General features: G+C 51.8%; 4 protein-coding genes and 3 non-coding genes across 7 annotated transcripts; 4 read left to right on the top strand and 3 right to left on the bottom strand.

Annotated features, from left to right (window-relative positions):
- Positions 1–3,604: 3,604 nt before the first annotated feature.
- BO70DRAFT_1046 (uncharacterized protein) lies at positions 3,605–4,921 on the top strand. The gene is made up of 2 exons (XM_025537821.1): positions 3,605–4,103; positions 4,178–4,921. The coding sequence occupies exons 1-2, from the start codon at positions 3,800–3,802 to the stop codon at positions 4,744–4,746; spliced, it is 873 nt and encodes a 290-aa protein (XP_025403771.1). The 5' UTR covers positions 3,605–3,799; the 3' UTR covers positions 4,747–4,921.
- Positions 4,922–6,817: 1,896 nt separating this feature from the next.
- On the top strand, positions 6,818–8,966 carry BO70DRAFT_357178 (senescence-associated domain-containing protein). The gene is made up of 2 exons (XM_025541973.1): positions 6,818–7,680; positions 7,740–8,966. The coding sequence occupies exons 1-2, from the start codon at positions 7,050–7,052 to the stop codon at positions 8,636–8,638; spliced, it is 1,530 nt and encodes a 509-aa protein (XP_025403770.1). The 5' UTR covers positions 6,818–7,049; the 3' UTR covers positions 8,639–8,966.
- Positions 8,967–9,049: 83 nt separating this feature from the next.
- BO70DRAFT_t3 lies at positions 9,050–9,131 on the bottom strand. Its single transcript has one exon. It is a non-coding gene; the product is annotated as a tRNA-Ser (tRNA).
- A 3,940-nt stretch (positions 9,132–13,071) lies between these two features.
- On the bottom strand, positions 13,072–13,940 carry BO70DRAFT_357176 (uncharacterized protein; the record flags this gene model as incomplete). The annotated part of the gene is made up of 2 exons (XM_025541972.1): positions 13,204–13,940; positions 13,072–13,128 (listed from the first exon to the last, which is right to left on the bottom strand). A coding segment is annotated over exon 1 (308 nt), but the record flags the coding sequence as incomplete, so codon positions are not given.
- Positions 13,941–15,458: 1,518 nt separating this feature from the next.
- On the top strand, positions 15,459–18,876 carry BO70DRAFT_348476 (putative serine/threonine protein kinase (Kin4); the record flags this gene model as incomplete). Its single annotated transcript, XM_025541611.1, has 3 exons — positions 15,459–15,501; positions 15,588–16,873; positions 16,945–18,876. The coding sequence occupies 3 exons, from the start codon at positions 15,459–15,461 to the stop codon at positions 18,874–18,876; spliced, it is 3,261 nt and encodes a 1,086-aa protein (XP_025403768.1).
- A 2,365-nt stretch (positions 18,877–21,241) lies between these two features.
- BO70DRAFT_t2 lies at positions 21,242–21,352 on the bottom strand. Its single transcript has one exon. It is a non-coding gene; the product is annotated as a tRNA-Leu (tRNA).
- A 3,569-nt stretch (positions 21,353–24,921) lies between these two features.
- Positions 24,922–25,032, top strand: BO70DRAFT_t31. Its single transcript has one exon. It is a non-coding gene; the product is annotated as a tRNA-Leu (tRNA).
- Positions 25,033–25,611: the final 579 nt, after the last annotated feature.

Raw genomic sequence — 25,611 nt, 5'->3', positions numbered from 1 at the left:
AGCGTTGGAAATGGGCGAAAGTCAGCCTCGCATCAATGGCTTCGTCGGCATTGAGACGTGGCCGGTGCAGGAGGATGGAGAAATGGAGGCGATGACGATGGTTTGGTGGCCGAAAAGGCAAACTGCCAAGCTGGAGCTTGCGCCTTGATGCCTGACAGCCTTGGTACCTTATGGCCTTAGGTATCGAGGTACCGGGTATGGTAAACTGATTACTCCGGCCATCCCCATCCCCGCCTTTGGGGTTCTTTCCTGCTGGCTGCCCCTCACCAGCTCATCTCCAGCTCTAACTCTTCCTCCTCTTTCTCCTCCCCCTCTCCCCTCTCCCCCCGACCTCCCTCCCCATTCTTATCCTGCCCTTCTTCCCCTCAGCAAATCAAGCTTTGCCATCTTCCTTCTTGGCCCGCAGCAAACCGGACGTCTCCAGCATGTCAATGGTGACACCCCAGTCAGTTGACAGGATTCCCACATCAACTATACTATTATTCACTATTGGCCTGTCGTGTCCTTCGCTATCTATCTTTCTTGCAATGGTTTGTCTCAGGTTTGGCCCGATGGCCTAGTATACAGACAGTCCCGTTCGAAATATGGGCTAGACTCCGCTTCTTTCCTGACTGGGCGGTGGGTTCACCCGGATTCCAACGCCAGCAAGATGACAGGGTTGTGAGAAGAAATGAAGGGGTCACAGACTACAGAGACATACTTTTTTAAGATACATACCCTGCTGGCGTCAACTCAACCGGACTTCCAGACTCTGGGAGCCTCGGTCACGGTTGTTCCAAACGAAATGGAGGTTGGGATTCACCTCATGCCGAGGTCTCCACAGTAACTCCGATCTACGGAGCGCGTCCTTGGGCCGACTAGGTCCCATTAAGAGAAGGCCCCAGATAGTGATACACCAACTGAGATTATTGCGCACCATTACGGGGTACGGACGGGGTACCACTGGAGCAGGGATACGAAGGTGAGGGTCAAGGTTACGGACAAGCTCCGCGTCTTAGTGGTCATACGGCCTGCGCAGTAAGCTGCTTTAGCTCTGCATCATTGTTTCGAGCTCGCGCACACTACTGGCGGAAAGCAATACCGGCATACTATGCCGCTTCGTGCATCGTTCTGCGGCACTTTGGAGCGTCCATGATATTAGGGCGACGGACGATAAAAAAGTTCATGGGATGCATCAACCCAAAAGCCAATCAGTCGGTGGGAAAGATGACCACCGACAGTTTTGAGTAAAGCACACAGCTATTTCCCGTGCTGATGCAGCTAGGGACCATGATATGCAGCTATCAGGCCCACCGTACGGCTTTTAGTAGGTCTTGCCTTACAGTAGGAGATTACTTTTTAGGGCCAACTCGGCCGATGACCGACGCGCTGTTTGTTACTCCGGGGTACATCGGCGCCATGGATCTGCCCATCTGCCCTTGGGCATTCATCACGTTATCTATCTAGGGCCCGATGAGTCGAATCATCGAATGGTGTACCTGGATCCAAGGTTCTACGCCAAACCAACGTCACTGGCGCGCCTCCAACCCTGGAGAATCGGAGGCTGATGGCGAAAAGAAAGAAAGGGGGAGGGGGCGGGGAAAGAAGGAAGGCGAAGCGAAGGAAAGTAAAGGGAAGGTGGGATCCAAACTCCATTTGAACCTTTACGAAAAAACCGACTAACCTGAGATGGCAGGCACTGTGTGCGTCATGCAGCAGCGTTCAGCTAGCCTTTTCTTCCGCGTCCAGGGCCCTCTCGGGTTCTCCAGTAGTGTAGATACTGCAAGTCCTTGCCTGGTCGTCGTGTTTACATTTTACTTTTGTTCCCTTGGCTCGAGGTACCGCCCACGATTATCCTGATTGATTGATTGATTGATTGATTGTGTGCGCGATAGTCTTCTTCCGCCGTGTTCTACGGGGCTTCTTCGACAGAGTTCTCCCGACACGAGAGTCCCATTATTCCTCCCGGCATTCGACTTCGATTGGTTCCGTAACTCAGAAAGGCTTTCTGGTCTGAACCTCCGCTTGGTTCAGCAAATCGTAATTAGCCCTGGCGGAGGGCCAGGCGGTGGACCCGATCTACTTTTACCTCGTGGCGAGCACCACTCAAACTCTACCATGGTTCTACTCTCCTCTCAAACCGCTTACTCAGTTTTGACTCACTTTCCGAATCTTAACTCCTAAGCCCTTGTCCCTCAGATCCGAATTAACTCACTGTCACGGAGATTCCGAAGGTCGGGGTTCGGATATGGTCGGCCAAACTGGGAAATTACGGGAGATCTTTGGATTCGTTAGTACCAAGGCAGAGATGTGATGTGTGCAAACCGAGGCTCTTGTGGGCTCAGTAGCGGACGCCAGTCTTTGGGAAAGCCTGGTTAGGTCCTTGTATCTGATCAGATCTTCGAATTCCTCGGATCGCGCATTCCATGCAAGAACCGCAGATCACAGGTCGGTGGTCGGTGGTTAGGTACTTTGTCCCGTATGCACGCTACACGGTGTACCACCCCCAAGCCCGCCCACTCCTCATGGTCAGATCCGCTTGGCCCTGCTAAGAGCTAACCCTTAGGGACTAAGTACGTCGCCCTCGGCATTCCCCCGTCCCGTCTGCATTGCAGCGGTCACGACTGCCAGTTTTCGATTTTCGGTCAGTTTGTTCTTTGCAGTCTGAACTCTGAACCAGCCCTGACCTGACGCCAAGGCTTTCCTCCAGCGGTCGAAACGCCATGAGGCTTCAAAATCCGAACCTATCCAGGGAACCCCCCAGCTTTTATTATCTTACTCGCTTAAACAATGTATCCGCTGCTGAATCGGGCCTGCCATGTGGCCCGGAAGGGCTAAGATCCACCGAATGGTTCCTAAGTTGTCCATCTGCCGTACGAGGGACCTGCTCGCCAGATAGGCAGACACGAAAATCTGTGGTGTGGGCAGCACCCCCATGGCCGGGGGGGAGGGAAGGGTGACTGTGACAACCTGCCAGGATCCCCCATAGATGCATGCTTTTGAATCCGAGAATCCGACACAGCAGCGCCGGCACTTGACTGGGGACAACCAGCACTTCCGCCACTCACGCAACCAGGCCAGCCCGTCCAAGGTGTTGAGGGCCGCCCCAAATTGCGAATTAGAGCGTGCCTGTAGGTCGGGAGGGTCGGAAGGTGCTCATAGCGCTACGCCGCCGACCCATAGTAATAGCCTTCTTGAAGAAAAGCACTTCACCACAACCGCGGCCGTCCCCCCTTCCTCCAGGGGGTATTCTGTCCTGGGCTCGCTCATTGGCGCGTCTCAGACCCAAAAGCGGCCGTTGGTAACGGGGTGTAATAATGTTGAGGAGCTGGGACTCGAAGCTTGCCCGGGAGACGATACATGCGCGTGCGGGCAGCGGCGATCTGGAGACCGAGCCAGTGCTAGATCCTCCCAGACCATACGTGCCTAATTCTGCGCGAGTCTGACTCTACTGGAATGGGTCCTCGCAGCCATGCCCAAAATGGGCAGTTCCCTGATTCCTTTCCTAACGCTCAACAAAGATTATTCCTACTACTATCTCTACCTACACGACCACTTACCACCTACGTATCTACCCGCCCACCTCGTTCCTATCAGGCGGTCTCTCTCCGTCCCCTTGGGTATATATACCTAGTTTAGCGCGACCCACGCACTTGGAACGGCTATAGTCGCATCTTGAGAGGCGGCCTTGACTTCTCTGGTGGCCCACGCAAGCCTGGGATGCATCACGTTTCCCTCGACATTCTTATCCATCGCCAACGACGGACCTCTTCTGTCCTTCTTCACACACCGTCGATCCGGGTACGAGTTGGTGCACAGGATGAGCCCTACCCCGGAACCGCCGCCGATAAAAAAACGCGAGTCTCGTGCTGGGGCGCGTAAAGTGACGTCGCTCTCTGCCGAGCAGCTGGAAAGGAAGCGCGCCAACGATCGGGAGGCTCAGAGAACCATTCGCCAGCGGACAAAGGAACATATTGAACGTCTGGAGCACCAGGTAGCCGAGTTGAAGGCCAAGGGGGATCGATTCGACGATGTCGTCCGACAGAATGCTGCATTGGAACATGAGATCCGGGCGTTGAGGCACCAGCTTGCCATGACCGGCAGGCAGGGATATCCAGGCTTAGGTTGGTGTCAGGCTCTTTTTCGCTCGCAAGGGCTGCGGTTAAATGCTGATGTTTTGTTTGTTACGGTTGAGCAGAAGGATCCTATAGCAATCCCTCCGGGCCTATGCTCCCCTCTGCACAGTTTGCGGAGCCCTTAGGAGTGAACTCAGCCTCGAGAACGCCATCAGCACTCTCGACGTCCAGTCGAGTCTCTATGGGGACCGATTGGCCGCCCTATAGCTCAACACGGTCTCCGTCACTTTGCGATTCCACCGAGACGAGTTACGGGAACCGAGTAGAGCCATACGTTTTTGAAAATCAACTTCAAACACCCAACGCTATCCCCGTCGCACCGCCGCCGGTTGCTTACAATGCATCTGTGGTCGCTCAACATCAGCCACATGATCCGGCGTTTCAATCATATCCGCAGGGGTACCACGCTGGTGCCAGCAGTCGTGGACCGGGGGAAGAACTTTCCCAGAATCCCCAGCAACCAGTCCCATGTATGTCCAACCAGCGGTCTATGTCAGTACCACCGGTACCACCGGAGAGGGGCCCTGGTGGGTATCCTGTTGTTCACGCGCCACAACAGTATCACCAACACCCACTTCCACCCCAGGCGAGGAACGACTACAGTTATGGCTGGGCCCCGCATCAGTCTTGATTCTGCGGACTGGCAGATGCGACTCTAGAAGAAATTTCTCTCGTATGATTCGAGGCAGCAACCGTTTGCCGAAAAAGCTGGCGAACGTTCAGGATAATCATCAGGCGCAATACTCCCTAATCAGGGTCATGGTGGAGGCATATACTATCTTGGACCGGGGGAATTAAGGCACCGGCTGGGGTGTTGTCCACTCGTTATGTGGATTTTCGACTGCGGGGTGACCACATCCTATCATAGTACCGGGTTTTCACGCACAGTACTTTGGTGGACGGCCTACTGCAACCGCCCTTACACGGCCATCATCAACATCAGCGACAGTGATAGGCTTTCTCACTGGCTCTGACGATTGATGCACCGCGGCAGGAGCTGGGCCGGGCAGATCGGATCGGCTCTCGGCTCGATTGGCACCGCAACACTAACAGAGAAATTGCGTGACCCGCTGGGCGCTGGGGGTCGGTTGCCTACGAAAGAACGCCCATTGGGGCTAGGCTTGCCAATGGAATTACGTTCATGATTCAGGAAGCCCTGTGGGGGAAGAAGTTCAAAATGGAGACGGGGAGTCAAAGTGTGTTACTACTTGCATGATAGAGATCGATAATCGATATATCCCAAATCCACTTGGTGGGTTTCAAAATAAAGAAGACCATCTAGATACATCATCGTGACGAGACCCAATAGCAATTTTTTTCCACCACCATCTACCCTTCTCAGGGAATCCAGCTGCTAGATACCCCTCGACGCCCCGAGACCCGGCCCAGCTTACCGGCGCCCCAGCTATACTGAACGTAACCACGATTTGCCGCGCCCTCCCATTCATGCTCGGCACACGAGTGCCGTGACTGGAAGACCAAGATCGGAACTTTATTATCTACCGAACTGGGCATCATGATTATCGTAATGATTGGCAGCATCGGGCAACTCTGAACTCAGATCCCAACCCCAACTCCCAGGGGCCCCCGCCCCCCAGCCAGCCAACCTTCTAGTTCTGGATTCTGGAAGCTAAATACGGAGTAATGGATGGATCGATACGGAGCCATGCATACCCATTCATTTCCTCCAGTCCCAGCTAGAAAACTCAAAGCCCTGTGGTTCTGGTGCTGGCTCGGTTCGGTTAGTTCGCGGCCCAGTGATCATCACTCGGGCGAGATCTTTTTTAACTAGTATCTAGGACGGAGTAGTACGGAGTACTTTGGATCGGATCCAAACAATAAACACGAGAGCAACAATGGGCCGGATTTGCCGACTCCTTTTCGTCCAATAAGGTTTGGTCGGTTGAGTTTTCCCCCTTTATTATTGTTGTTTTCTCGTTTCTCCTTCCTTGCTGTGTAGTTCATTGTGGTGTACGATGGTCTCGTCGACAGAGTAGACGCTAGACGCTAGGCGCTAGGAAGATATTTTCGGAGATCCGATTCCCGTCGGTTGACGACAGACATTATTTATGAAAGACTGGGTTTGACCCGCTGAGTCCACATTTACTTAGTATTTACTACGTGCGACTGTGGTTCAATGTCTATGGTGATTTGGAATTATTCTTGGAAACCACAAATTAAAGCAATCGTGATGATGATAGTGCAAACAAGATAAGAAGATAAGAGAAGCAGCAAAAAAAAATCAAAAGAATAAAGAATAAAGAAGCATGTCAGAGGTATACCTTATAAATATCATTTCTTATTCGGTACGTCAATAAAAGAGCTGGATAGTAATATTAAGCGGCCTTGGCTCGGCAGTCAACCAAACCCGCTGCGGGATCAATCACACCGAGGGAGGTGGAAGGAGGAGGATTATCAGAGAAGATACGGGGTAGAGAGGGCTCCTTTCAATCTGGACTGAATCCTCCGCGTTGCTTTTTGATGATGTGTGCTCGCTGCTGTGCTGTTTGCCTCTATTCCTGACGGGGAGTGTGTCTCGACCACTCATATGCTGCCGTTGTCGATCGGTGGCGGTGCGAAGTGTGATGTGATGAAATGTGGCGCAGCCCCCCGCCAAGAACGCCACGGCGGTTATGTCACCGGCCGCCATCCATTCATCATCCATCCCTCATGGTCTGTCCCCCAGGCACGGCCGACCTGGTATTTATGGGCCTGTCTGCCTGTCGCCTGGGCGCTGGTCCCTCTTCTCTTCCCTCTTTCTTCTCCCTCTGCTCAGATGATTTACATCGCTGTCCTTGTCTCTACCACTTCTTATACTTCCAGTTTGCGGCTGCGCAGTGTTATCTATCGGCTTCCCCGCAATAACCTCCCCCCACTTGGCTGACAGCAGGGTCCTGTTTAGCCCTTACCTGATTGTTCGTGCTAGAAACAGTGATGGCATCCACCGTTCACGATCCGCGTCTTCTCTACAGTATCAACAACATCCGTGCATTCCATCTGCAAAATGGCGAAGAGTCAGAGCTCACCCCGTCCGGTCCTCAGACCCTTTCGCTCCTGATGGTCCCCACTCGGACCACCATGGCTGAGAATCTCTCTATACCTCCCCCTGAGACCTCTTCAGAAGAGGACTTCTACCTCCACCTGCACCTACCGCCGGAGCTGGACATTGCACTCCCTGCAACCACCCAAATCTTTCACCAGCCTCCCCATAGCTACTTGATCCCCCGGTGGGATCTGGGCCCTGACGCGGGCGCGTTCATTCGCATCCAGTTTCCGGGAATTGGCACCGGTCCTAACCAGGTGACGCAGGATGATGTGGATACCTTTGAGACGATTCTGGCTCAGTGCACGGCGTTCCTGGAACGCGCACCCCCGCCAGATAACCATGCTCCGTATAACCCTGCAACGTATGCGCCGGGGCAGGGGTATGTTTCCTCCTCCAGTCCTGACCGAGAGGATCCACATGGGCGGATTGTTCTGGTGGACGAGGAGGATGGCAGCGTGGTCGGGGAGATGGAAGGATACGATGTGATCGAGAAACCTGGTGTCCGACCCGGTTCGAAAAGTATGTTTGTCCCCGGTGTCTACTAAATTGTGGGCCGTATTAACGATTCTCGTGATTAGGACCCGTTGAAGTCCAGCTTCCCTCAGAGGGTGAGGGCAACCAGGTCCAGATCAGCAACGTGTCCGAAGAATATCTGCGAATGTCCCGTCATCCAGCTTACAGGAACTCAACCCTTGTCCAGACGTCAGCGTCAGCCTCTCGCTTGATCGTAACCGGGTCCTCGTACATCGCCAACGCCATCGCCAGTGGAGCGGATAGTTTCATGAGAAACACCAAGCCCAATCCCAAACCCATGACATTCTCCGAGACCACACACTCGCGCATCAGACGGGTCGGTACATTCTCGCAGGGCGCCGCCGACCTATCCGCCAAGACGGTCGGTTCGGTAGGCAAGTACGCGCAGAACATCGGCGCCTCGCTGTCCCGGCGCAAGGAGAACGGACAAAGAGGCGTGGACAGAAACGGAAACCAGTACCAGCCCGGCATCCTGAACCGATCTATGATCGCCTTCTCGACCCTGACCGACGGTATCGAGCAGGGTGCTCGCAACGTGCTCATCTCCGGCACCAACGCCGCCAGCTCCATGATCGGACATCGCTATGGCGACCAGGCGGGCTCCGTGGCCTCCGATCTGACTGGCGGGGTCAAGAACGTCGGACTGGTGTACATCGATGCTGCGGGTGTCAGTCGCAAAGCGATGCTGAAGTCCGTGGCTAGGGGCATGGTCGTTGGCCGCATGCGGAATGGAAGACAGGTCCTCGTCGGCACCGGCGACGGCGGCGATGTCCCCTCAGGAGCAGCGGCAGGCCCGAGTCGGACGCAGACATTTCCGGGAGATCGTGAGCCCGTCGTGAGACATCAGTCGCCAACTCACACGCCTCCTCCCGCGTATGGTGCTCCGGGCACGACCTCGCTTGGCGGTATATCGGGGGTATCTATGTCGGGGGGGAGACGTTGATTTACTCTGCGGGGTTCATCTGTTGTCTGCTATCTACTGCCGCGGTTAATGACTTTTTGTCTTGGTTTATGATGGATTTGATTTAATGATCTTATGACTTGATGCTCTCTGGGAATATATGGGTTACGCCGCAGTGTTGCTATGTATTCTGCTCCTCGAACTGACTTTGATATGTGTTGTAACAATTTCACTTCCAACTCGATTCCATATTACAATCTTCGTTGTTTTCTTGCTCTCCTTTTACGCAATTGCATACACACATTCTCCTGACAGCCTTCCATCCTCTTTCCTTCCATCTCCTTTTCCCTCCGTCTTTCCTCCAACGCCCACTCGCATCCGTCGATTAGGGAGTACCCACCTGCCCACTCCACCCGTCCCAAAAACTCATCCCGCACAAAAACAAAAAGTTATCGACAACAGTCGGATTTGAACCGACGCCTCCGAAGAGAATAGATTTCTAGTCTATCGCCTTAGACCACTCGGCCATATTGTCTTGTAGATGTTAGTCAGCTGGGTTTGTGGCTATGTAAGGCGGAGCTTAGTTTTGCAGGGATGTTCATCATGTAGTCTGAGGTTTGGGGGGTGAAGATGGTAAGTAAGGCAGGGGGGGGGGTGGTTGTGCTATGTTTTGATTGGGATTGAACTTATAGGTATGAAGGGTGTTCTTTGGAGGTTGGATGAGAAGCGAAGGTTCAAGGTATCAATTGAAGGTGGTGGTGGGGGATTGTGTGGTGGTTTATCAAGATGAGGATGAGGTTATATATCCGGTTGTGCGTGGTGAGGGGTTGGGGTGTAGAGAAGACACATCATGCAAAAGTACACACACACGCATACACACATTAATTCGGAACATATAACTGTTACATAAGTAATATCCCAGGATGAACTGGTATAGTATATGTACCATAGTAACTTTATCTATTATTTTCTGTCTTGATTACTTATTCACTAGATAGGCCTGCTCGCTATAATATTGTTCTATCAGTTAATACAGTCTCTTCTATATAATTAGCTATTTCAATTCACTTGACTATTCATCTCTATCTGTTTCTGGTTATTTTTCTTTCTAGATTTCTAGATGACATTCACCTATCTATTTCTCATCCTGATAATCAACAATCAACTATCCAAGTTAACACTACACTAAATCAAGTAACAGTACTAGCTCCTACTATCATCCCTATACTCCCAGCAAACACCACATCAGACAAACATCCACCAACGCAGCAAAAAAGCAAGTGACGTTATATGATATACACCCCCACCTCCGAGGAGATATGCACAAACAAACAAACAAACAAACCTCTCAACCCCAGGATCGACAGCTTGATGACGATCAACAGATCAACAGATCAGCCGTCGTACAATCGTGCACACATACATAAATATACGCCTATACAATATCCAGACACACAACATAACTGCACCATCCAATGACGAAGCAACAAGTAAAATTGGATATTTAAGCTGCAGGGATGGCTGAATTTGCTGCACCGGGTTGGTGCGCCTAGTATGTACTTTTCGTCTGGGATAATTGGGATGATGGTCGTGGTGTGGAGTGCATACTATGTATGTAGTACACAGGAAAATGAGATGAGGTGATATGAGTGCGGGTGGGGTGAGTTATTTGATGGCATGGGTACGGAGTACGGTGGAATGGGATGGGATGGGATGCAGGTGAGCTGCAGGTGGCTGGTTAAGTACATCTAGAAGTAACTAAGTACTACTGGATACCTTACCCATTGGGTCTCCCCGCTGTTTCTATGTGTGAATGGATGGATGGATGGATGGATGGATGCGCGCCTTGGTTGCCCTCTCTCGAAGCTGGACGGGACGCTGTAGTATATGCATTGGATAACGTTAGTAGTAGTCTCTACGAAGTACATAAATACATACATCGGCATATCCCCGATATCCACATATGAACACCAAGTCAGAGCCTCATATTAATAATAACAACAATAACATCAACAACAACACAAACAAGAATAAGAAGAAAAAAAAATGAATATCAAGTACACACCCCCACAACAAGACAAGAAAGGGGCAGTCACCCCAAGTCTCCAACAAGCTAATGGCTAGGACATAAGTAGTATAATACAGGGGGTCACGCAGATTGGGGCCGGGTTGTAGATATCGATCGACAGTTGATCTGTTGCCAGATCACACCTGCATGCTAGCTTCCCCCTCTCTTAGTCACCTATCTAGCTCGATATAAGCCGAGTACATGTGTGTAAACTGTAAAAGGCCATTCATCCATGTCAATCACCAACAATCCGCGCTGAAGCTGCGCTGCCGAGATGGAAAGCACCATGCTCAGGCTCTATCTATTTACGCGCTGAAGATAGGATGCCAGATTCGGGATCCCGACCAGGGTCTGTCGCACTCGAGAATCATAAGTTGGGTAGTGATTAGTCCACGCCAAGTCGACCGGTCAGTCGATCGTCTATACTTATCTAATGTATATTGCACTGGCAAGGTGTTGCATTGGCAGGAACTCACTCAGCCAGGCAGTCTTCCATGCGCATACGTCTGCACCCGTCCGTTTCCATGGATACTTCCTGTGACCCCTGTCGCAGGGACAATGTGGATTGTGATGGCGAGCAGGAAGGTTGCAGAAGCCATACGCTAGCCAGGATAGGGAAGGGAAGTAAGTAGGTGGCGTGCGAGTCGAGTCCGCGATAGCCTGTCCGTCAAGTCAGGACCGATCGGGGCCGAGGGGGTGGTGGTGACCCGTCGTAGTGCAAGTATCTGTACCTAACTACCGGTAGGAGGTAGGTAAGTAAAGTATCCAGTACCTATGGTGCTCAGGCCCGAGAAAGGCTGTCACTGAACGATAATGTTGGTGAAGATCTCCCCGACAACGGTAAAGAGACAAGGGACCCAAAGGATACAATGATTGAATATAGTGCTAGCTGGATAGTCGAGGACAATCACCACAGTCCTCCGTACATACAGTAGTGACTGACGGCGCAAACTTACATGCACCTACAGTGCAAATCTCCGAGTATCGCGATGCCGGGGTAACGAACCGGTCCTCATGCGGAGCGGACGGCGACCAAACTAACTAACAGCCATTGCAGTCGCACACAGATACGGAGAGTTACACCAATAAATAAGTCTCCTTGATTGAGCATGGACCTTGCCGGGGGGGGGTATCCCTGTCGGCGGTTCTATTTTTGAGGGTTGGCCCCCAGGCCCCCAGGCCCCCTCGGGTAAGACGACTAGACTAGGCTTGTCAGCTTTTAAATTAGCTAAATGAGCTGCCCCGTAGTATCTAAGCTGTAAGCAGGAAGCAGCTGCTATCTAGTCTAGTAGTTTCATCTGGTGAGACGGAGTATCGACGATGTTAATATCGGAATCCGTCCAGGCGCCATCCGCTTGGGTTCGGGCTGGTTGAGATGGGCGCTAACTGGGATGGGATGGGATGGAATCGTTGCGGTTGGACAGGTCGTATCGACTGGCCCGTCGGATGCATTGAACACCGTCACTGAGAAAAAGGCGAGACGATAAGATATCCGCCAGATATGACCCATAAGTCAAGGGATAACTATCGCACGGAAATAAGCTCGACCTGGAGAGACAATAATTGGACCCTTTGAATGGCGGACACTCATCCCTACCATGGATGAGCCACGGCTTGTAGGGAAGTGGCAGGGAGTGAGTAGAGATTCATGGAGAAGAGAGTTTGTGCCCCTCCCTCGACGGACGTGTGGCTTCCTAGCAGCTACTCCGTAGCTAGTCAGAAAGCTACAGAAAGCTACCTCGATGGAGTTAAGCTAGCTGGTACCTAAGGCAGGTACCGTCACCGGCGTGACCGGAGGGACAGGATACCTGAGGTGTCCAGGCCCGTAATCCTCCGGCGGCCAATCAGCGGGCGCGCACAGGCGATGACTGCCCGGTTAGTCGCTGTAATGACGATCGGCTGCCCCAGCGGCTCTAGCGACCTTTCCGTCCCGGGTTGAAACAGTGGTTCGATGCCCCTGATGACTTGGCGCTCTCTCATTAATCGTGTGAATCGTGATTGTTCCTGCCCAGCTGCGTGCGGCTTCTGTCGGTCTGTCGGTCTGTCTGTCGGTCTGTCGGCTGCTGGCTGCTGGCTGATACCGGGTCTGGTGATCAGGGATCATGGGCTCCCATCGCATGACGGTCGGTTCTGATCAGGATCTGATATCACCCAGGTAGCCCGTAGTAGTTAGTATACGGGCAGAATGACAGGGAGCTCGATTCAATCCTGCCGAGGCAATGTCTTCTTGAGAGAGAGGAAACCCCGACTCGACTCCTCTCCTCCAAACACCAACGGCCGCCGATGACTTACCCGCCTAGGCAAGGGACAGCACCACCCACGTTCACGTTCAGGCCCTTGTTTTAGTCGTCGTCCTATTGGGATCGGGCCTCTATCGCCGGTCGCCTGCCCTTCCAGGCCTCCTCCCGAAACCTCATAACCGCGACAAAAAACAAATTCCAGCCAGGCAGCATGTCGTCACCTCGTGAGCTCTGCATATCCACCACCCTACCCACTCCTACCCAGACAGGTACAGACCTCATCTCCACTAACGTTCTAGAGTCCGTTGCCCATCCCGCTTCGTATAACCCTACCCAGTCGCCGTCCCTCACTCCCAGAATATTTCCGAGATCCAATGCATCGGACGCGCCTACTTACGAGTTACGTAGTCCTCGTCCTCGTCCTCCCAGCTCTCCAGCGAGGCCGGACTTGATAATTCCTTCTGCTCGGCAGATTGGGCTGCTTTTCTTTTCTCCCTTCCTTTTATTTTCCTTTTTCTTTTTTTTTCTCTCATTTGACTTTGACTTTAGTTTAGCCTTCAGGCGTGGTCGTCTGGGGTTGCTGCGGCTGCTGCTGCTGTTACTGCTACTGCTGGCGCGCTGCTGCTGGGCTTTGAAATTAGGGCGATGATGATTATTCCTGGCGAAGAGATCCGACCCGTTTGACCCGCTTTTTGGCTTTCCCCGGCCAGCACAGCAGGGCGAGCTGGTGACGGAGATGTTGCCCGTTCGTCTCCTCATGATTCCATAGTGGTATGCGATAGTGTTAATTCGGGATCCCGTGTTATTATTATTGGGAAGAGCAACGGTTGGAATCATTGCCCAGTTCCCATTCCACTTTCACTCCAGTTTTCCGGTTCCAAGTTACTGGAGCTGTGGTGCCCCGGGAGAGGCCGACTCACTAAGGCAAGGTAAGGTAGTAATCCGATCCTGTAGGTAGTAAGGCAGGCACGTAGCCTGGAGGGCAGTTAGTGGTTCGTTAGCAGGGCATTCTGATTATTATTGTTATTTTATTATTATTTTATTATTCTGGTTCTTATAATTATTATTATGCTCAGATTGCTTCGACTTGCTCCTCCGGTCTGCTTCCTCTTCTAGTCTTACCTACCTACTTCTCCTCTCTCCTCACCATCACCATCACCATCACCATCACCATCACCATCTCCTCCCAGTTCTATCTTGCTTGCTCCCTTTCCTCGTTCTCCGTTTCCCTCTGTCGCCTTCCCCTTCTGGTCGGATTCCCTTTGTACCAGTCGGATCCGAGGCTGGCAGTGGCAGGAGTAGTTCCCCTGGGTCGGTGAACTGCTTCGTTCCCGTCCATCTGTTCCCCTCGCGCCGCCCCCCCTGTCTGTCCGCTCCCCGATCTAGCAAAGGCCGGCCTCCACTCACCACCCCTCTCTCTCTCTCTCGCTCACTTGCTCTCTCTCCCTCCTCTTGTTTCTTGTCGCTGCCGCTACCGCTACCGCTGCGCTTGCTGCTGGCTGCTGCATCTTCAATCCCATCCCCCCCTCCCCTCCCCTCCCCCATCTCCCTCCTCGTCGATCATGCTCCTCAACGCAGCCTACACTCTGCCTTGTCAATTCCCCCAGAAGTGTTGAGTCGGTGCAGCATCTGGGCCCTTCACCAGCGTGAGACACCTCTCGTTGCCCCCGTCCTGCTTAACACCCCGTGGCTCGTGGTTCCAATTCGCGTCTTCCGAGGCTGCTGCTCTTCCCTTCCCGCCCTGATCTCCAACTCCTCACTCTTGCGAGCCGCAGACTCACCAACGCAACCCATACCTCATCCGGGTCGCGATTCTTGGTGGGCAGACTGGAAGGACAATTTTCAATTCTGCAGCGCAGATACTCCCATCCTTCTGGCTGCGACCCGAAAAAAAATTATTCACCAAAAAAAAAAGGAAAGAAAACCGACGTTCAGAGCAACAATAAGCGGGTCCGTTTTCTTTGACAAACGCGATCTTCGACTATTGCCTTTGCTTTTTTTTGTTCTTTGAGTTGCTGACGTTTCGCGGCCCTAATCTGGCTGGTTTGTGACCTGGTGTCTTCTTATACCAGCAGCCACTGCTTTCGTCGGTGATCCGTACTTGTCAGTTGTGACCCTCGCCCACGCCCATCCCTTATCGGCGGTTCGAATGGAACCCCCGATCACTGAGACTAACTCGACTACAGCTCAGCTGCCCGACCGGACGGACCCTCTCGCCCCGGAACACTCGGTCACCATCCCCTAAAAAGAAACAGAAAAATCCCTTCGTCTCAGATACCCTCTGGAGGGCTTTGACGCGTCGGACTTTCCACCCGCCGATCGCAATTGCTTGAATCAAGCGAAGCGAGGTGATCGCTCATCTTCCGTCCCACGTCTGCCTGAAGAGGCTGTCTTGGACCGTGAACGCAGCAGTTCTCCCTCCCAGGCTCTGCTGCGTCCTCCGTAAACGAAGGTACGTTGCTTGTCGCTGCCCTCATCTTAGTCTACATCTGTCCGCCCCTTCACTGTCGCTGTGACTTCCAATGCCCCCCCGCACCAACTCCGCCGTTCAACAATGCGCCGCATCGCACGCACGACTCCGCCCGAGGCGGCGCAACGTTCAGCATTCCCGAGCGGGCCACACCGCGCCAGTCTCGACATCGCGCTAATCTCCAGCAGCTAGCCTCCCTTTCGGTCCCGACAGCTTCTTCGGCTATGAACGACCCCCAAACGCAGTCCCTGCCATACACCACCCATGCATCCTCCGCCGTGACCCCCGCAGCGACTTCCTCCGAGCAGGACCATCATCGCTCCCCCGTCTACCCCGATCTCCTGGGCGGCCCGCCCATCCCCCCGCCGAGGACCTCGTCAACCCACCGGAGTCACCACGGTTCGAGTGCACGACCCGCGGCGTCCGGAGAAAAGAGCTCGAGCTCGCGGCATGGCAAGAACAGGGCGGATGATCGGAGCACAAACCACCGGGAGACAAGGGACGACGATACCCATTATCCACACATGGAGGAGCAGGAGATCAGCGCTCTCCATTCGGATGAAGCCATGGAGGGCCCCGGCACGTTACCCAAGGAGTCCAGTTCGGTGATCAACCAGGTCCTGGTGAGCGATCCGTCGGTGGATATCGAGCGGGAGCAGGTGCGGCAAGTTGGAACATCGGCGTCCCCGTCGACGGAGAGTGCTCCGGCATCCGGGCTGGGTTTGGTCGGGAGTGACGGTGTGGATGATGGAGGTCGCGGAGGACTGCGAAGTCGGCACGACTACTCGGAGCAAGACGCCAAGCGCAAGGAAACGACGTTCGGGCAATATATTCTCGGGCAGACGCTAGGAGAGGGCGAGTTCGGAAAGGTGAAACTCGGTTGGAAAAGAGATGGCACCATCCAGGTGGCTATCAAGCTGATTCGCCGGGAGTCGCTTGGATCGAACCCCAGCAGGTTACCCAAGATCTATCGCGAGATCTCGATTTTGCGGGAGCTGGCTCACCCGAACATCGTCCGGCTGCATGAGATGGTCGAAACGGACCGGCACATTGGAATCATCATGGAGTATGCCTCTGGAGGCGAGCTTTTCGACCATATCTTGAACAACCGCTATCTCAAGGACAATGCCGCCCGGCGCCTGTTCGCGCAACTCGTGTCCGGCGTTGGCTATCTCCACAAGAAAGGAATCGTCCACCGAGACTTGAAGCTGGAAAACTTGCTCCTGGACCGGAATCGCAACATCATCATCACCGACTTCGGGTTTGCCAACACCTTCGACCCGATTGACGAGCTGGGCGACGAGATTGAATACAATCTGACTAACAAAGACTTTGTGAAGAGAATGCGCCTCGACAAGCCGAACTCCAAGGGCCTACGACGGGGTGATCTGATGCAGACCAGCTGTGGGAGCCCCTGCTACGCCGCGCCGGAGCTCGTGGTAAGCGATTCGCTCTATACCGGGCGCAAGGTCGATGTGTGGAGCTGCGGTGTCATTCTGGTGGGTAGCCTACAATTCCTATAATTTCCCCCACAATGTCCGTTATGTGAGCCGAGTGTTGACCGAAACAGTATGCCATGCTGGCGGGCTATCTGCCGTTCGATGACGATCCAGCTAACCCGGATGGTGACAATATCAACTTATTGTACAAGTATATTGTGACTACACCGCTGACATTCCCCGAATATGTGACCCCCCACGCTCGCGATCTCTTGAGACGCATTTTGGTGCCAGATCCGCGAAAGCGGGCGGACCTTTTCGAGGTTGCCCGGCACAGCTGGCTGAGCGAGTACTCGCACATCGTATCGCACATCACAAGCAGCACAACCAAGGTTTCTGACATCGCTACAGCCACGGTCGCCCAGGGTATGGTCCCCTCTGGAAATCCTGCTGGCCCGGTCGCTGATTCGGCTCGCACAGAACCGCACAAAGAGGCACCGTCGCTGGCCCGGAGCGCATCCGTCAGGGAACCTCCCAAGGCGTACCAGGGTAATGTCTCTTCTGTTGGAGGACTCATCCACCATGCAGGGGACATCTCGCAAGAACAAGCGAGCGAACGGTCCAAGACCCCCCGAGACACGAAACGACGCACCGTCCAGGTCGAATACGTTGCTCCCCAGTCGCAGACGACCCGGGGCGAAGTTCCTGCTGGCGCGGAGTCTGCGGACATGCCTGGGCCGTCCGAGCCTCGGGCAACGAGAACAAGATCGAACAGCCGCGGCATGGTGCCCAATGTGCAGCCAAGCATTCTACCCCACGATGTGCACGGCGGGTCAAGCGTGCGGACAGAAAAGGCAGCCGCTGGCTCGGCGCCGGCGCCTGTGACAGTGCCTCACTTGCCTCGCTCGACTTCGGACACCACTGCCCCCCACGCAACCCGCCCAACCACCGGTGGCTCCATGGCCTCGTTCAACGCCGGTCGTTTGCCATCACGAGGATCCTATGGACAGCCGGTGGCCCCGACTGTGGCTGCGACCAACGCACAGGGTCGGCTGGCACAGCCTAAAAGCAAGCAATATGTCATCTCCGCTCCGATCCCGCAAGACCCGTCGCAACAGTCGATTGGCCAGCCGAGTACTCAGCAACTTCCGGCCAAGTTCAACACAACCCCCAGGCAAGAATCCCCCAAGGGTCACAAGCGATCCAACACGGTATCTAGCATTGGCGAGAAGTTGTTTGGACGGTCTGGTTCTATATTTGGCGGACGAGGACAGGCGGGTGGCCCTCGGCAGAAGAATGGCAAGCGTTACCCCCCCACGAGCATGAAGGAGCCATACGGCGGAGACGACACCCGGATGTCTGTGGACTCGCGGCGGTCAATTCAATATGGGTTCGGCCGCAAGACCAGCGAGACTGGTGCGGAAAACCGACCCCGGAGGTTCTCACTTCTGCCGCCGTCGTTCTCGCTGAAGGGCTTCTCTTCCAGCAGATCACAAACGCCTGAGGAAGAGTCGCAAACAGATCGCTCCACCGAGAACCGAGTCGAACCAAGCCCGTCAACCAGCGCCGTGCGCCCGCGCCCGCGCGCTACTAGCTACGGAACGCAGGATACCTTTGGCATGGCGCCCGAAGGAGTCCCAGGAGACGAGGCCGTATCCCAGGATGAGCCTGTCAACTACCAGGCACGAATCGACCAGCAATTTGCCGTGCTGCACTCGAATCAGTCCGGTATCTACCAACCGACCTCGTACAGTGCAACTTCGGCGGAACAAGTGTACCAAACCGACAACGACCACTACTACCGGAACCAGTACGCCAACCACTCGACACCTAACTACTCGGACGATTACGCTGGCCCACACGACAAAGGGCCACGGCCGTCGATGCAAGCCGGCCGACCTGGGAGAGGCACCGGTGTCTTGCCCAAAAACCATCGCAAATTCGCGGACGCCTACGAGTATGAGCAGAACCTGGCACACCGTCCCGGCAGCTCCGGCGCCGCTCGGAAGGTGATGGACTTCTTCCGTCGACGAGCCAAGTCGAGAGCCGGAGACGACCGGTAGCTTGGCCGAATAAACATTGTTCTTAATCTACTTAATCATATTGTCAAATTCGACCGACCATACTTGACCAGCCACGATGGCGGGTTAGTGTCTAGTTGGTGACTGCGGTGGAAGCGCCAAGAACGACAAGCAAACCTAGTCTAATAATACCTTGCTTGTGGACCGGGAATCGACCGCATGGAGACGTTCCAGGAGGTAGCGAAGCGCTCTGGCATTCAGCGCAGACCCGGGATCCTCCCGCGTCGCCTGAGACCGCCTCGATTGGAGCTCCAAATTGGAGATAGCTTTCGGGTCGACTCGGCTCTTGGATTCCAGCATTGAAGAGCAGAACGGTTATTTGGATACCCCGTGATACCCACGCAGAATTCGTCTCGTCCCCCCTCTGTTTGCTTGCAGCCATCGGTTTGTCTCTTGCATTGTACCACAGCAACCGTGTTGTTCCTGCATACATATCCATCGATATTCTAGCACGTTTCCGATTCCTTTTGTTCCCACCCCCCCCCCATAAAGCCTTATTTCCTTTGTCCAAATTTTCTTCCCTTTTTTTGTTTTCTTTTCCCTTGTCACTATAGTACTGATTGTAAATTGATTTTTCTCCCCCCTTCCCACTTCCCAATTTCCACTTCTACCTTTTTTCACCTTTGATCCCATTCTCAGCTGTGACGCGGTGTCCTTGGTGTGCTATGCTGCGACTCAGGCTCAGGCTCAGGCTCATTTTACATTCTCCCTGTTCAGGATTATTTGAGGGTAATTTAATACGTTATTGTCTTTCAACCGACGTTTACTAGGCTAAGTTAGGCTTTTTTTTTTTCTGTGACTGTTGCAGTGCAGTGGCTTTTTCTTCACCTTGTTGGGTTAAGTTGTGGGGCAAGATGAATGACTTGGTTGGCATTGTCGGGTTCGAGCGGATTCCTCTTGTCTTCTCTTCTCTTCTCTTCACTTGTACTGTGGTGTGGCTTTGGCTTTGGCTTTAGTGGAATGCCATCCGTACGGAGTACTTTGTATACTCTGTATACTGTGTATACTGGACCTGGAAAGTCTTGCTTGATTGTAGTGGGTGGTTGTGTTGAAGAAAGAGGCGAAGTAGGAGTAGCATTAGCATTGGAGTATACTATCCACAGTTATGCAATCACGCATTCTTACACATTCAGAAGCTATATTATCAACCTAACTCATAGTCTCAATAACACAATCCATTAATCTCGAGGTTGACACAACAGCCTTTTAACATTTGAGTGTTGGTTAGATAGCCAGACAGACTAAATGAGGCTATGAAGTAGCATGCATGCATATACATACATACACACACGAAGGCGACAGACTACTTAGACATAATATAATATAAAACAGACAGCTATCAGCTGTACAGTGCTAGCTAGATAGGCTAGATTTATCTGTTTATGACATCTGTTATGTTAAGTATCTTATGTTGGGGGGAGTGAAGTGGGGTAGCTAGCTAGGATCATCATAGACAGGATAGTATAGTAGTATATACTATAGTATGGTCACACGGTGGTGTTGGTGTTGTACAGTTGTAATGCGGTGATACTCTGTATCATGATGATGGACTGGTCTGATTGCCTATCTAGGTACTTGCCTGCCTAGTTAGTTAGTGCCTGCATTTGCCATGCTTGGTCTGGTTTCTAATCTAAGGTACGCGAGATTGATTGATGGCCTGGTTTCACTTCCCGGTTGTTGGGTTTAAGTGTCTGGGGGGTTGATTGCGCCGCACTACTAGTTATGGAGTACTGCTTACACTATAACTAGTGTATATGGCTATACGCGTGCGGCTTGTTGGTTGGTGGTTTGGGGGCCGGGCTGTGATGGCTGGCTGGCTGTGGAGCTTCAGGTTGGGTTGGGGGGTAGGATGCTATGGATTAGGTTGGTTGGCTGGGGGGATGATTGCATGGTATAGATATATATAGAATGATCGATGTATGAGGTGATGGTGATGGTGATGGCGATGATATTTGTTTGTTGGGTGGTTTGGTTGGATATTGGTTAAGTGGTTTAGTTCAATGGAGGATACTTTGGTTAATCTAGTGTAGTTAGATGGCGGAGGAGGAGGAGAGTACCAGTTAGTATTACTAGTATTAGAGACTTCAATTTATCTACTACATACATAATCCGGTAGTGTTGTTGTTGTTACCCATCGTTTGTCTCTATCAGTCAGACAGTCAGTGAGTCAGCCTTGCGCTGCCTGCCATCATGCACCCATCATCCCTGACCCGAGCAAACCATGGAACGCAAGCCTGAGAAAACAAACACAAAAGGCCAAATACCAATAACCAACATAAAAAAAAAAAAAAACTCCAAAGAAATATATATTATTATTATGTGTGCACAGAGAAGGAGCAAAAAGATATGACAAGAGTGGGATTCGAACCCACGCCATGAAACCATGATCAGGAAGCTAGAAGCTGTTTATTAAGGTGGACCTTAACCTGACGCCTTAGACCAACTCGGCCATCTTGCCTTGATTGATGATTGCGGGTCGTTTTTGTGCGATATGAGCAAAGGCAAACGAACGGGATCTCGCTCTCACTGCGAGTGGTGATAAGAGGTAGGTGCTGCATCGTCGTGTGAAGAGGGTGTGGTAATTTGGCAAGCGAATTTATACTTGTCGATAGATAAAGGGGCCGAGGGAAATTAAGTTTGAAATATATCATGCGTCAATGGTAACTTTCTGGGCTCGATAGCAGTTTGTCTTGTCAATTTTATACTCTTTCTACCGCGGTGGCTTTATACTTATATTCCTTGGCATATGATGCAGCTCTAACAATCTTATCCACGGTGTAAAGACTTAATACAAACCGCAAGTCTAGCCTCTGAAAAGCCCCCTGACATAGCAAGTCCATGTTAGATATACCCCATTGTACCCACCCATGCCAGAGCAACAACGAACATGGTTTCTGTAGCGGATTGGTATATTCCAATTGGTCACTCGATGCCCGTGAAATCACGGGGTTGAGTTGCGGCGGAATAATCTCCCCAGTCCTACTGCCCAGCCATGATGTCGGGCCGACATAGGTGCCGTCCAATTACTACCCGGGCATTGAACGGGTGCTTGGGGAGCAGGGTGGGTAATGTACTTTGCAATCAGAATATACTCGTTCAGATGCCAAAAGTGCTCACCTGTACCGCTGAACTTGGAGAGGTATAGCGGGGTTTATATGCTCGTGGTTGATATTGACTTAGACTCCTCTCGACGTATGTCCGATCTGAGTGGGATGATATGGTGCAGTTCCGGGGGGACGGTGAGGAGGAGACACCCGCTTTCGCATGCGCTCGCCATCCGAGTTTGCGTTTCTGTTCAAGCTTCCCTCTGCTCTTGATTATGGGTCCGGAGTCAAGGAAATGTGTCTGTTTTGTGTTTTTGTGCGCAGAAGCAGCGGCGTTTGGGGCCGTTGTATCGCAGGGTTCGAGGAGGTTGATTCACTGGGCTTTTTTTGATGGGTTGTGCGGGGGTGGGGATCTCGTACGGAAGCGCGAGCGGAGCGGGAAAGAGGAGAGAGAGAAGGACACGGGAAGAAGATAAGAGAGGAGAGGGGGGGGGGTTTATACCGGCCACGTGCTTCCAGCACCGCTAGCAACATTGCATCATCCAGAGAGTGACTGAGAGACCCATGGCCACGAGAGGATGCTGTCAGTGGGACAGAGCAGCCACCATATGAAGGATCTGAGGCGAGCAAGATTCATCTTTCTGCGGAGGAGCATGGACAAGGATGGATGAACGGTAGCTTGACTTGCAGTCCCCACAATGGTTTCTCTGCGGACGATTTTGAGTGGTATAGGTATTTTGTATTGTGGGCAGCTAGGTTCGAGGGACGTCCAAGTGTCAGAGGGTCAATTGAGTGGCCAAGGTGAATGACACGCACTTCGCCCACATCTTGCCGTTTGATTGAACTGTTCTCCTTCCATCCTCAGTCCACAGCGCTTCAATTTCCATCACTTATCTTTTTCATTTTGAAAAGGGACTATCTTCCATAGCCAGGTATCTTATTTTGTCTTCTTGCTTTGAATTCCCTATTGAGTGTACTTTCCATGAACAACCACCCCCGTCTCCCAAAATCCCCAAGAGACGTGCGCAGACCACATATTTCTAACATATTCGTTGCGGATTTACCAATCCACCCGGTTTGAATTTCTACCAAACATACTCTTCGCACACAGCCCAATACGAGACACGCGGACACAATAACCCATTATTTCCAGAGGAGAGATGAGCATTCTACTCTTAGTCACAACTTGCCTGGGATAATCCAGGCCCCTACACACCAAAGAGAGTTCTATTATTTGTTGTCCAAGGGATATAGTCATTCAATAGACAGGACCCTTCATTCAATCTATAATAAGCCCACACCATAAGTACTCCGTTCTTCCGATCAAACTTTTCTTCACTACCTTCTGACACATCCTTATCTAATGTCCAGTCTCTTTATCCCCACAGTCCTACGCTACAAAAAGCCTTCAAATCTTTCTCATATTCTAAGCACGTCAATTTGCACCACTATGAAAGTCAATGAGCCGGTGCGAGTCCGAAGCCTGCATCTTTACCCAGGAACTACACAATTTAGTGACGAAGGGGATCATACCAGCCAAGGAAGCAACAGGGAAATGCACCTTAAAACCACAACACTTGGCTATTATACACAGGGGGGGACCTCGAAAGCTAGCGCCACGAAGCCAATTAACACTTACAAAGTGTCCCACTTTATCCTATTCCACAGAAACTTTACCGTTTAGCCTTGGAATGACAGAAATTCTACTTCAAGCAACGACGGTGAGATTCCTACGCTATTATCCAAACTCTTACAGAAGTGGGAGGAAAAATTGAAACCGCCAGAGATTCAACAACCCCGTCTGTTCTGCTTAAAGGATATAGCTGCGCGGTCTTAGGGCTGAACTTGCATGGGGTCTGCTCACGTGCAGTCATGCTAGAGTCACCACGAATGCTAGTATTTACAGACTGGTCGAGTACACCATGCAGTGCAAACTTAGCCTACCTGCCTGGAATTTAGGGGCTTCACTCTGTTGGGTATGGGATCAAAAGAGAACATGAGGTCTGAGAGAAGCCTAACCAGCAGCTGAAAGTGATACACGTGCCCATATCTCTGGCATTTTTGATTGCCAGATTCAACAGGTTCCATAAGAAGTTACATATGAAGGACAGAACTTCTTGGGGTTGACCTTTGTTACTAATATCAAACTATATTTCTACGAGGTTGAAGAAATTAAAAGAAGCTGTGTGACATTGCTTCATAATCTCTTCGATTGCCTGCCTATAAATTCCTGCCACGATGACAAGGTATACGGGGTCGACATCTCAACGATTACTCGGAGTTCTGGTAGATATCCTTTCGAAATAAGCATAAACAGCACAAGATGAAACGCATTGATCTACACCTAACAGCAGATTGGTATTCAATCCTATCATGTCTCACCACTTTCAGCTCACACTATCCTGTATCTAGTAGTAACTTGCCATTTCAACCCAAAGTATATCCCGCCGCTAACCGGCCATTGATATGTTTTAATCAATCACAATTTACATCCGTCTTACGTATGATTTTAGACGGGTATAAATAAACTACCCTGCAGTAATGAGGATAATAGCCCGAGCACTAAAGAAGCCATGGATTGACTACTATACGCTATACCCAGTTCAGTGCTAGTAAGTTAATCCTGGATGTTGTTCCTGGCATATGGAGTAGTACATCGTCAATCAGCAGTAGAGTCTGCTTTTTTTTTTGTTTTGCTTTGTTTTTTGTTTTTTGTTTTTTTTCTTTTTCACTGCAGAGTTAAAATCGTGAACATTAATTCTCTCCTAATGGAAACCGAATATCCGAGCTATACCACAGTCAATAAGCTACTATGTATCGAGATTGCACTGCAATCTTCATCTCATCCCCCATCCTCACCAAAACACAAGTGGGGGTCAGACTGGACTAGAATTTAGCCGAGGAACAATATTCCCGAGGCAGCCCTTTCTTCCTCATTTTTTTCTCTGATATTGCACTAAATCTTGCCCATTCAACATCTCAAGGCAAGATGGCCGAGTTGGTCTAAGGCGTCAGGTTAAGGTCCACCTTAATAAACAGCTTCTAGCTTCCTGATCATGGTTTCATGGCGTGGGTTCGAATCCCACTCTTGTCATTTCTTTTTGTTTTTGCCACTTCTGCCTGCACAACAGGCCCTCCCATCCATGATGGCCATACCCACTACCCGCTTATCCCCCACCACCTACTTACCCCGTACACAGTATGTATATCACGACAACAAGAGTAGTAGTGATGGCCATCGCACGCAAGTATTACGCACTTATACTTGCATTTTTTTTTTCTAACCGAAGGTGTGCGAAATACCAAGGTCCTCACCTCATCCACCCCCAGACAGACTGACAGAGTAATGCCCCACCATGATAAGACCCATCATCCAGCCCAGTATCAATCCAGCCAGTTCATGAACCTCCGGGCAATTCCCCCAAAAGGAAGGAATTGGGTTCATCCATCCATCTCACTCTCCATCTTTATCTTTATCTAACCGGTACTTATGTATGTATTTGACCGAGCGAGTACCCTCACCCACCTCACCCAGCGACAATCAGCACGCAATCTCGGCCCCTCGGCCCTTGTCCTCCTGCACGCACCTCCTCACCGAACCCTCAAAGGTTCAACCTCGAAGCGCCGAACAAATAGCATCTAGTACTGTGTATCTAGTGAGTAGTATTCCGTC

Source organism: Aspergillus heteromorphus, assembly GCF_003184545.1.
Source record: "Aspergillus heteromorphus CBS 117.55 chromosome Unknown BO70scaffold_1, whole genome shotgun sequence".
NCBI lineage: Eukaryota > Fungi > Ascomycota > Eurotiomycetes > Eurotiales > Aspergillaceae > Aspergillus > Aspergillus heteromorphus.
This window is presented reverse-complemented; position numbering and strand designations above follow the sequence as displayed.

Coding starts and splice junctions, on each gene's coding strand:
- BO70DRAFT_1046 (XM_025537821.1), top strand. CDS start 3,800: ATGAGCCCTACCCCGGAACCGCCGCCGATAAAAAAACGCGAGTCTCGT. Junction 4,104..4,177: donor GCAGGGATATCCAGGCTTAG/GTTGGTGTCAGG, acceptor ACGGTTGAGCAG/AAGGATCCTATAGCAATCCC.
- BO70DRAFT_357178 (XM_025541973.1), top strand. CDS start 7,050: ATGGCATCCACCGTTCACGATCCGCGTCTTCTCTACAGTATCAACAAC. Junction 7,681..7,739: donor TGTCCGACCCGGTTCGAAAA/GTATGTTTGTCC, acceptor TCTCGTGATTAG/GACCCGTTGAAGTCCAGCTT.